This window comes from Muscardinus avellanarius (genome assembly GCF_963383645.1).
Source record: "Muscardinus avellanarius genome assembly, chromosome: 8".
In the NCBI taxonomy this organism is placed as follows: domain Eukaryota; kingdom Metazoa; phylum Chordata; class Mammalia; order Rodentia; family Gliridae; genus Muscardinus; species Muscardinus avellanarius.
The window spans coordinates 60,665,485-60,677,633 of NC_137794.1; the positions used below are offsets into that span (position 1 = coordinate 60,665,485).

General features: G+C 43.3%; 2 protein-coding genes across 2 annotated transcripts in view; one reads left to right on the forward strand and one right to left on the reverse strand.

The window, feature by feature from the left end:
- Positions 1–6,601, forward strand: part of LOC308266057 (beta/gamma crystallin domain-containing protein 1-like) — a gene marked incomplete at its 3' end in the record, with an annotated part of 54,516 nt that extends 47,915 nt beyond the window's left edge. The window contains exons 18-20 of the mRNA XM_080700094.1: positions 351–509; positions 2,543–2,705; positions 6,513–6,601. Coding sequence (XP_080556220.1) covers positions 351–509; positions 2,543–2,705; positions 6,513–6,601 — 411 coding nt within the window. The remainder of the gene's footprint in view (positions 1–350; positions 510–2,542; positions 2,706–6,512) is intronic.
- Positions 6,602–11,336: 4,735 nt separating this feature from the next.
- The window catches only part of RTN4IP1 (reticulon 4 interacting protein 1), a gene marked incomplete at both ends in the record, with an annotated part of 56,782 nt that continues 55,969 nt past the window's right edge, over positions 11,337–12,149 (reverse strand). Inside the window, one exon of the mRNA XM_080699708.1 lies at positions 11,337–11,444. Coding sequence (XP_080555834.1) covers positions 11,337–11,444 — 108 coding nt within the window. The remainder of the gene's footprint in view (positions 11,445–12,149) is intronic.

Here is a 12,149-nt window from a genome sequence, read left to right on the forward strand (position 1 = left end):
CACTTATTAGTTTTAATTTAAAGCTTGAGACTGGCTTACCCCTTACTCCCACCCCACCCCTCAGTTTCTCAGTTTGTGGCACCAAGAGGCCTGGCTGCTTCAGAAATGCTGTCAAACCCAACATCACACCCAGCGTGTCCCAAACTCTGGGTTGTCCACAGGCAGGCTCTCTGCCCCCGGGCACTTTGAAATCTTGTCAAACTCCTATCATTGAGAAAATCTAAAAATGACTGAGGCTCTTGGGTATAGTAATTATCCTAATCCACATCTCACTTTGGATTCTTCCAAATAGTAGTGCTTGCTCAGTGCTTCTAGCAGCACAGCTTGACTTAAGTTTTTTTGTCTTCTAGAAACGAGTTTATTTCAGACTTCGAAACAAAGCAACAGGGTTATTCCTTTCCACCAATGGGAATTTGGAAGACCTGAAGCTTCTCAGAATACAGGTCATGGAGGACGTTGGTGCAGACGACCAGATTTGGATTTATCAAGAAGGATGCATCAAATGCAGGGTGAGCTTCCAGGGGTCTGTAATACCCTTGTCAGGAGGCGACACAGCCTTATTATGCTTTTGATCTGTATTGAAGTAGACGCTACTTCATGATTCATGGTGCACTTTAAGAAATAAATTTTAAGTTTTTTTTTTTCCCATGAAAATATTTCCCAGCTCCTACAGAACCAGTCCTAGGAACTTAAAATGGGAAGTAAATCTAGCATTGATCCAAGATAAAGTATTGCTGTCTATACTTAACTTTTTATATAGTTACAGGGAAAGGAAGTGATTGTTGTAGCCACTTGTTATTTTAAACTATAGCTTCAGCACATCAACAAGAATCGCTTTTTATTTTCTGTTTTACTGGGGAGGACATTTGGAGGTATACCCCAGCCCTATTTACAGAAATTCTCACGAAATGGTTGAGGCTGGCCTCAGATCTGTGATCTTTCTGTCTCAGCCTCCCAAGAACATGGGCCACCATGCTTAGCTAAAAAATCACACCTGGTTTGTTTCTGCTTTGGAGAACTCCACAGGGTAGGGTGAAGGTTGAGAGGTGCCCATGGGCACACCAGCTATTTCTTAATGGTCACGTGCTCTACAGTGGAAAATGACCCATCACCCTCTTGCATCATACCTTTCCTCACTTTTAAAAGCTGAATGTCAGACTTTATGAGAGAAGTTGGTATCTTTTTTTCTTGACTTTATGGGCTTGATTGCTTGCTCTGATATTTTAAAAACTTGGTGCCCATGAGTCAGCAGAAGGCACACAGCCTCGTGAGGAGGAGCACACTTGCTCACTGGGTCTGCTGTGCTTGAGGGAGAAGAGGCCTTTCGTAAAAAGAAATGCTGTTTAGACATGCACAGAAGAGAGAGCATGAGAAGCACAAGTGGCCATAACATAGGAGCATGAAAAGAAGCCAACTGCCTTGGAATTTCCTTAAACAATGCAAGAAAGTGGTATTTTCAGCCATCATTTCTAACAGCATTTCAGTGATGACGTTAACAACTTGAATTCAGCAGGTCAATGAGAAAAAAAGTATAGATGATCATGATGCTTTTATCTAGACACAGAATAGTATACATGTCCTTTTGGGTTTTTTTTGCAATGCTGGGGCTCAAACTCAAGGCATGTAGCATGCTAGTCTACTACTGAGCTACATCCCCAGCCCAAAACAGTACACTTTAGTATGCTTTCCTTTTTTTTTTTTTTATAGCATTTAGTGGCATGTAACTGCCATACACTGTTTATATATTAAGGGTAGATTTGCTTCAGGGAAGAACTTTTTTTCTTTTTTGTGGTGCTAGGGATTGAACCCAGGGGCTTCTACCTTCAAGCTACACCCCCAGCCCTATTTTATTTTTTATTTGAAAATGGTGTCGCTAAGTTGATGTGAGCCTCACTGAGCTGCTGAGGCTGACTCAAACCTGCAACCCTCCTGTCTCAGCCTCCCAGGTAGGATTACAGGCGTGCACCACCACATCCGGTGGAAAGGACTCTTTATAGCTAGGTAGCATGCCTGTTTAGTCAATTTTAGACATTTCTCATGAAGGAAAGACAAGAGAAGCTAATAAGTGCAATTTCAGGTTTTAAAATGACAAAATGTACTGTAGTCACTTTAGTGCTACACATCAGAAGTGCGTTCATATACCAGAAGGCGAGGCTAAGTGGGGGCGGCTGTGCTGGGGGAGACTAAGCGACAGGCCCAGCCTCAGATAATGGTCACTCCTAACAGGGAAAAACTATCAAGATGGGCAGTTTTAATGTCCCGAGGCTTGTCTTAATAGTAATATAGAGAGTCTTGCAAAGGACCAAAGTTTCTTAGAATGGACAAGAATTAAGAACTCTCCATCACTCATGTCATCTGAAACAAAGGGCATAAATATAAGCGTCATTTGATTCTAGTCCTTCTGGCTGGAGCTGAAATGCCTCATGTGGGATAAATGAAGCCACAAACTAAGATACCTTTAAAAGTTAACCCAGAGGAATAATTGCTATGGGACTTAAGTATGAATCCTTCTCTAAGATGCTTCATTTTCCCCACCACACAGATAGCAGAAGACTGCTGCCTGACAATCGTGGGCAGCCTAGTAACATCTGGCTCAAAACTGGGCCTGGCGCTCGACCAAAATGCCGACAGTCAGTTCTGGTGCATGAAGTCAGATGGCAGAATCTACAGCAAGCTGAAGCCAAATTTAGTTTTAGACATCAAAGGTAAGGACCATTTCATTTATTATGATGTGCCTTTAAGGAAAAAAGTCTATTCTGAAAATGACGTGTGTTATTTTCATGTAGTAGTATAGAGCCCCTACTACGTGCAGCCACTGTGTTAAACACTTCAGTACATTAGCTACTGTGATCTTCATAGCAATCCGAGAGCTCTGTGTTATTTCTTCCTCCCTCCTCCCTCCCTGTCAATTTTATAGCCCAAATAACTGAGGCTCAGAGGTGTCAGTTTGGCCAGTCTCATACCTCTTAAGTACTCAGCTGGAATCTGGACACTGGCTGATTTTTTTTTTTTTCTCTAGATGTTGGGATAGGGCCCAGAGCCTTGAGAATGCTAAGATTACATTCTACCACTGAGCTATACTCCCAGCCCAGTTTTTTATTATAACAGACTAAAAATAACTAAAAGGCTGTGATCTCAATATAGTTGATAGTGCTTAGGTATATACATATAACTTTTCTTTGGCAAGATCTACGATCTGAAAGGAATTAACACAGCTGGGCGTGATGGTGCACACCTGTAATCCCAGTACTTGGGAGGCTGAGACAGGGTGACCACAGGTTTGAAGCCAGCCTCAACAGCTCAGTGAGGCTTACATCAACTTAGCGAGACCCAGTTTCCAAATTTAAAAAAATAGGGCTGGGGGTGTAGCTCAGAGGTAGAATGCCCCTAGCATTCAGTCCCCAGGGCCACACACATATGTGCACACACGCACGTGCACACACGCGTGGACACCAGGAGGGTTTCAGTGAGGTTAGTCTGTGGTGAACTGAGGCTTGGGAAGTGTAAATTGGGCCAGTGGCCGGTGCTCTTCCAGTTATATTTGTAGCAGAAACACCTGGGGAGTAGTTAAAACATCGACTGCTGGGTCTCCTCAGTTTCTAGTTTAGTAGGTCTGAGATGGGGGGCCCAACAATTTGCTTTTCTAACCAGTTCCCAAGTGTTCCACTGACACTAGTAGAACCATTGGTGATACTTTAAAAACATTAAGCAAAACTGACCTAACATATGATGGATTCAACGAACTAGCGTTCCCGCTATTTACAAATGAAGGTGGTGTTTATTGATGTCCACTTTTCTATTCCCTATCAGGAAGGCCAGTGATAAATAATGTAACTGTACTACCCACATATTCCACTTGAAATCATCACTAGAAGTTGGCTTAATATTAGTCAGGGCTCTAGGTTAATGCTGTTGTTAAAAATTATGATGTAAAGAATCAACCATGTTCTGGCTTTTTATACACTTCTAGATAATGGAAAGTATAGCCTGAACATTTTTATAAGAGGCTTTGGTAACTGCTTAGGGACAAGATGTGCCTGTGAATTCTGGTAATCTCCAGGTGGGCAGAATGGCCAACCCACTTAACAGTGATACTAGAATCACAGAGAGCTTGAGATAGTGGTAAGTGCTCAGCGGCAAACTAAGCTGAACTGGACAGAGAAAAATATTAAGGGAGCACAAAGTAAGCAATGTGACTAATAGTTTGCACGGGGATCAAAAAATAATAAAATGCAAGTAGGACCCACCCTTGGATATGAGCAAGTAAATATAACATTCAGAAAATGAACAGCAAGCCAGGCGTGGTGGCGCACGCTGTGATCCCAGCATTTGGGAGGCTGACAGGAGGATTGCAGTTTGCGGACAGCCTCAGCTACTTAGTGAGGCCCTTTATAACTCAGTGTGAGACTATTTTAAGACAAAGAATAAAAAATAGGGCTGAAGTGTAGCTCAGAGGTAGAATGCCCCTGGGTTCCATCCCCAGTACCACAAAAACAAAAAAAAAGAACAGCAATATATAGTATACCTTCCTCACATTACATTTGGTACAAGAGATTAATCTCCGTATGTAGACGAGCAAAATACCCATGTTACAGAAGATACCCAGAGTTCAGTCTGGCTAAGACTGACTGGCCTGGTTCTTTGTTTATTCTTATTTCAATCAATTTTGTGGCACTGGGGCTTCTTTTTCTATACAAGATAGTTTCAGAATCCTCAGAGAAGTATAAAATGTGACTAAATTGATAAAGAAACATTAGAAAAATTAGGATATTTAGTTCCCAAAAGAAGGCTGAGCAAACTTTCATGTTTCTTGCAGGTGTTATTAGCTCCTCCACGCAGGGGAAGAGGGCTCTGCGATCCTCACAGCTGTTTCTTTTTTTGTTCTCTGAACAGTGTTCATTCACTGTCTGTCTGCTTGCCACTCACTGTATGGCAGGCTCTGTGGCAGACAGCGGGACAGCTCTACCTTGGCCCCGAACTGTAGTACTCTCGGTTGTTCTGGAGGACTCCACCTGAAAGCTCCAAAGTTCCTTCCTAAAATATTTGATAAATTTGTCCCATGCCTCCTAAGGATAGTGCCTTGTGTCTTTGCGAACTCTCAGTGTCTAGTTTGGCCGCTGCAATACTTAACTTCTTGTTACACTGAGTTTAGATTTCTCAGAACGCGGGAGAATGATGCCACCTTCTGGACGTGAGTGGGAAGAGCACAGCTCATCCTGGCAAGGGCGGTAAACACATCCCTACTTGGTTCACTTAGGCCCACGGTTTTTTTCATTAGCTACACCGGAACCACTTGTTGGCCTATTAAAATTGCCATAAGATTTATTAGATTGAGTTCCTTTCTTCTCTCCTTATGTCAAAGGAGTAAGTTGTTTTGGCAGATATTTATATCTAGTTCCAGACGATGTATCCTAGAGTAACAGTAAAAGCTGATTCATGTTCACTTTACAAATCATCAGTTGTAGCCGGGCGTGGTGGCACACACTTGTAATCCCAGAGCTTGGGAGGCTGAGACAGGAGGATCACACAGGTTCGAAGCCAGCCTCAGCTACTTAGTGAGGCTCTCAGCAACTTAGACCTTGTTTCCAAATAAAATATAAAATAGGTCTGGGAGTATAGCCCAGAGGTAGAAAAGTGCCTGGGTTCCACCCCCAGTACCACAAACACACACACACACAAACAAACAAAAATTTAAAAAGCCATCAGTTGTCAGCTGGGTGTGGTGGCGCACACTTGTAATCCGTGTTTGGGAAGCTGAGACAGGAGGATCACAGTTCACGGAGAGCCTCAGCTACTAGTGAGGCCCTCCACAACCTAGACTCTATTTCAAAATAAATAAAAAATAGGGCTCGGGTGTAGCTCAGAGGTAGAAGGCCCTGGGTTCCATCCACAGTACCACAAAAAAAAAAAAAAAAGAAAAAAGAAAAAAAAACATGAGTTGTCTTACAGTCACTCTAGGCAGTGACTTTCTATTATAACCTGTTACTTAAAGGAATATTAGTGATTTATTTTAAATAGCTTGAAAAATGTGTCCCAAATTGCTCTGTAGTCCTTTTTGCCAAGAAATCAAGTGTAACTGTGATACAGCAACCTTTCCCAGGTCTTACAGGCATGTGTGTGATTTCAGAATACACAGGTGACATAGATATGATAGGACCACTAACTGTGAGATCTTTTACATTTACATTGCTTACGCTTCTATGACCAGTCAATACATGAAGGTCAGTTTTTTAAAAAACCAAGTAGTGTCTTTTTTTCCCCCCAAATCTTAATCATTGGGTGGAAAGCAGCCCCACAAGGGAGGGACATCATGTGTGAAATTGCTGGAGGCCCATGATGAAGCTCACAGATTTGCCTTCATCCAGGGGTTCTGGGCTTCCCTTCCCACTGCCCTTTTGGGCACAACTTTCAGCCCTCTTTATTTGGCTCTACTAGTGTTGGGATAAGCTGTGTCCACTGTTGCCCCCTCACCCTGAGTATATTTCTTATTTTCCTTTCTTTTTTTCTTTCAGGGGGCTCACAGTATGATCAAAATCACATTATCCTCAACACAGTCAGCAAAGAGAAGTTCACACAAGTGTGGGAAGCCATGGTCCTGTAAACCTGGACAGAAATGCAGGAGGAATCTCTGGAGGTTTTTCCAGCCACCTTCCTTAAGAAATGGAGAGGAGCAAAGCAGGAAGTGGATCGACTCTTCTTCCATCTTGACTTACACTGCCAGGACCTGGAGAATCGGCTCATCTTTTCAAGACTCTAATAATTTTGAACCAATCATTTGTCTTCCTTTCGTTTCTTGCCTCTCATTTTCTCTCATTAGCCACTTAAACAGGTTGCTTCATTCGCAGTGTTTGGGTGTTTTTAAAAAGATGTTGAGACTTGAAGACTTATGGACATTTTAAATTATTTCCAAAGATAGAGACAGGAGAGAACAGGACTAAATCTACTGATTCTGTGACCTTCAGATCCCTTGCACTTTAAAGGGAAGGATAAAGCCCAAGTTTGTAAGGTATTAGACTGTTAACACCTGAGAAGAAAGCTTTATTGGGCCTGTGCTTTTGGTCATTGGCCTTCATATTTTCTGGGACCATTAATTATGGTGGATAGCAAAGTGGGAAAACCTTATATATTTAGAAATATTATAAGGAACTCAATAAGTATGAACAAAATATTTTTAGTTAACATTTTAAAATTAGTAGATTTATGTCCACATCTGCTAACATTTATTGGCAGGATTTGGATTATTATAGGGGTTGACCTAGAATGCCAAAATGAATGTTTGATGCCTTTCTTATAGCTGCTACTGGAACAGTATTACCATGGCCTAATTTATGAGACCTTCCTTACTCATCTACAATAAAATACTGGAGCCATATTCTACTTTATTTTTGTGCAAAACACGGACCATTTAGCTTAAATTCAAGGCACTGCTGCTGGTGGAACAGGCTGTCTGGATGTGCTGGGGAGCTGCAGCCCTGACATTTCCTTCTATTAGCAGAAAGAGGTATGCAAAGCTCCTGGAGCTGACCAACAATCACCTCCCAAACAAGGAGAGGAAGCTCTAAGGGCTGCGTGTTGGTCAAATGTTAGAGCTCTGAGAACGCTAAAATGTAGAAATTCAAAAAAGCCAAGAAATTGTCTCACTGCTGTGATACGTACCTTGTTGCTCTGTTCTAGTTTTGAACAAAACTCTAAACGTTTCCTTGAGTACACCCTTCCTCTTTTTGTCCTTGTCCTTGAATACTGTCATGTCACAAGTGGAACAAATCTTGTTTCCATTTCATCTGTTCAGTCTGTTTCCAATTCTGAAAGGTGATCCTCCTCAGAGTCCATGGTAGGCAACTACGGTTGTTAGTATCATTTACCTTCAGTTTTAAAATAACATCTGCACATGTACAACAGCATCCAACATGTCTGCCTTGTTCTTAGATGTATAACTCTGGTTTTAAGGATTTTGTGTATATCATTATAGTATGGTGGGGTAAGGTATTCTGTCATAGCCTGTGCTGAATTTTCTCAAATAAACTTGTTTCTGGCTAACTATGATGCAGAGTCCATTCAGTAGGGCTCATCTAAAACTCCCAAGAGAGTCAGCTAGCAGATTAGAATAGGACGAGGCAGATTCGAGGGGTCCTGATGTGACAACGAGGTTTTGCTGACTACCCTCTTTCCCTGTAGGAGGGTAGGTGAGATCCTGGCCCGGCTACCCTCTCTCTCTAGTACTTAACCCCTTACTACTGTCTGGCAGCCCTCAGGGCACAAGAGCTGAGACTGTTCCAGGTGGAAGTCACAAACAATATTTACAAATGGAAAGAAAAGTTTTTAAGTAAATTTGTACTAAGATAATTCTACAGAAAAGCTACCAAATGAGTGTGTAATAGGAATAAACAAAGTAGAAATTTTCTCAAAACAAGTCTACATTAAAAGCTAGAAGCAAGCAAAGTATGATAATGGGGTAACGACAAAAGTAAATAACACTTTAAAGCAGAGACAAAGGATTCAGAAGTGCACACCGTGATGGTTTAGTGGTGAGATACCTAAATGTAGTCATGCAAGGAGGTCAGAAAAAGAATGGTGGCAATTTCCACAGAAAAGCACTCGAAGTAGGTTTCAATGCCAAATGTAAGGGTTTTAAAGACTTTTCACTATTAAGAGTAAACAAATCACTTACTAGATTTTCACATATGACCCTAAGAGATTTGGAACTCTGAAGGCTGTGATAACCACATTAAGGTTTGGAATAAAAAGGAAACCTTGGCAAGTGTGTTGTTCTGTCACCATGATGAAAGTAACCAAGATAAAAAATGTAGTTTTGGAGGTTCCCATCCATGGTCAGCTCTTTTAAGCCCGTGGTAAGATAGCAAGTCAGGTGGTATTTTAACATCTCGCCGCTATGACCCCCCCACACACCTGACACACAACACTTAGAGGAAAAAGGATTTTTTTTTGGGGGGGGGAGGGGACTCACAGTTCTAGAAATTTGTGGCCATGTTGGATCAGCTTCCAAGCAGGAGCCATGATGAAAAGGGATTTCATTGGGGAGATCCCAATTCTGGAGATTTCAGTCCGTGTTAGATTGGCTTCCAAGCTGGAGCCATTGCTGCAAGTCCTCAGGACATCATAGCAGGGTGCAGAGAGGTGAAAGCTCTGTCAGCTCATGGCAGCAAGGGAAAAGCACTACAGTGGCCTAGGAAAAGACACTGTCCTTGGACATGCCCCCAGGGCCCAACCCCTGCCAAGTCCTGCCTCCAGACATGGCTGATAGCTAAACACATAGCTTTTGGGGGACATTTTAAATCCAAACTGTAACAGTGGGAATGAATATTGGAGGAAGACCATAGCCAGAGAAACAGAGGCAGGAAAGGGCCAGCGTCTACTCTCCCAAGGGCATTCCCTAATGACCTAACATACACCCACTTATGAAAGGTTTTACCACCTTCCAACCATACAAGCTAGGGACTAAGCCTTCCACACATGGGCAGTGGGGGACATTCCAAATCCAAACTGGGGCATTTCACCCTGACCCCCCAAAATTTTATGTCCATCTCACAATACAAAATGTATTAGGCCCATCAAGAGTCCCTGAAGTCCTAACAAGTGCTAGTACTGATTTAAACAAAAGAATTCAGGTCCAAAGTCTCTGAGACTCAAGACAGCTGTGAGTCCCTGTAAAAATCAAAAGAACCAGTCATATACTTTAAGATACAATGGGACAGGATAAATATTTCCATTCTAATAAAGGGAACAGGGTCAAAGAAAGAAAGGATCAGACCAAACCAAGACTAAAACCCAGCAAGGTAAATATATGACTTTGTATCCAGCATCTGGGGCACACAGTGGCAGGATGTGCTTTCCTAAGACGTGGTCATCCCTGCCCTAGGCCTTGCTGCTGCAGCCCACCTGCCACTCCCTTGGGCTCCGCTTTCATCACAACTCCCCATGACAGGCCCCATGTGCTTGGCGTTCCTCACTCTTGGGGTCTTTGCCACCCCTTTAGCTTCATTCTCACAGCTTTATGCATTGCCCCTTAAGGAGCTACTTGCAAGTATTCTGACAGCCACTGCCTGGCCTCCCAGGCTTTCCTTTGAAAAGGTGCTTGCTAGGGAGTGAATCCAGGAGCACTCTACCTCTGAACTACATCCCCAGCCCATTTTTTAAAAATTTGAAATGGTCTTGCTAAGTTGCTGAAGCTGGCCTGGAACCTGTGATCCTCTTGTCTTAGCCTCGCAAGTATTGGGCTTACAGGTACGTGCCACCATGCCTGGCTTCTTTTGAAACTTTTGTGGATGTCTCCATGGCCCCATAACTTTTACATTCTGCATGCCTGCAAAACCAGCATCATGTGGATGTCAAGGTCCGCTGCTGCTGAAAGCTATATTCAAGCTGCTCAATCTGGCTGCAGTCACCTCTGAGTGCCTTACGGGCTGGATGTCAGTTAGGAATCCTGGGGAAAGAATCCTTTGGAGAAGGAATCCTCTAGGTGGCTCTGTGTGAGCACAGAGCTCTATCAGAATTCTGGTTTTCTGAGCTCTTCCCAGAATCACCTGATAAATTCCACTTAAAGCATTCTAAGTTCTCTCTAGCCTGTCCTCCTGCAAAACAATCCTAAAGGCTTCTGAAACACATAGTCAATGGAGTCACAACAACAGCCCCACTTCGTGATACCAATTTTCCATGTTAGTCAGCTCTCCATTACTGTAACACATACCAGATATAATCAAGTTATAAGGAGGAAATACTTGTTTTGGCTCATGGTTCTGGAGGGTTCATCCTAAGGTCAGCTGGCTCTGTTGCTCTGGGGACTGTGGTGAGGCAGCGTCACATTATGGTGGGAGTGAATAGTTGAGAAAGGTGCTCACCTCTTGGTAGCCAGGGAGCAGAGAGAGGCAGGAACGGGCCAGGGTCCCAATATCCCCCAAAGGGTGCACCCCGGTGACTTACCTTCCTCCTACCAGATCCCATCTTCCAAGAGTGCTGTGAGCTGGGGACCAGCCCTCAACACATGGGCCTCTGGAGACACTCCGTATTCAAACTATGGCAACAAGTCCTCACTGGTGAATTCAAGAAGGAAATACCTTTTACTTTATTTACTAATAAATTTATCCATCTTGTGGTGCTCACATATGCTAGGACAGTGCTCGACCACTGAGCTACCTAGTTCAGAAGTAAGCTCTTCACACAAGAATTTATCCATACACCAAAAGTGTTAGAATCTCATAAAAATTAAGAAAATGAAGGTTTGAGTTGCTGGAAGAGAAAGTACATTTGAAAAGAGTTTGGATCATGAGCACTCACCAAATAAGAAAGCCAACAAACACTAAACTGCATACAGTATTTATTTAAACAACATTAATTACAGTCTTTCCTCGTGCGTGTCCTCTTTCCACCTTTAGGAAGGCTTCTGGAACTTTAGAAAAAGGAAAAGTTTGTTCAATAACTGGCCGAATCTGTAAAATACAGGAAGAGATTGATAAGAAAATCTCCATCTTTCAAGGCAGATGACCTCTGTAGTTTCCTCACAATGTCCCTCATGGCCAGTCTCTCTCAGGTCTGTCCCCAGTGCGCCTAGGTCAGGAGGTCCCGCCAGCCAGGGCCGCGGCCTCTGCTCCTGCCTCGCCACACCTCCTCCCTCCGAGGTGGCCCAACTCCTCTGTTGCTCCATTTTATGTCTGCTCTGTGCTACCGCGTCTCCTCCTCAGAACACTGCCGTGGCTCCAGGCCTGGCATTCAAACACCACCCTTCCTGGCCTCAGCCCTGAGAGACCCCATGCTTCACAACAGACTACTTAGCATTTTCTGAACACAGTAGGTCAGTGCCTCTGCCGGTGCAAGTCAGTCAGCCCAGAAATGCCTCTCCACTGGAAACCCCACGGCCCTTCCAGCCCTGGGCTCCCACGTCTTTCCTAGGTCCCAGAAGTTCATTCTGAAGCACTATAGGAACCCTGGCCCTTCTCAGAGACTGCAGTTGTTACAGCTGAGAACACATTTAAGCTACCCCCTCATGTGAGGGAAATACCAAGGGGGTACCGCAAAATCCTGTGTGTATCCCTGTGGTCCTGACAGTACAGAATAAGTAAAAACGTTTTTCCTCATTTTTCAACATGTTTGACTATCTACTCACCAGACTGTGAAGTACCTGTGGTTCAAGCCAC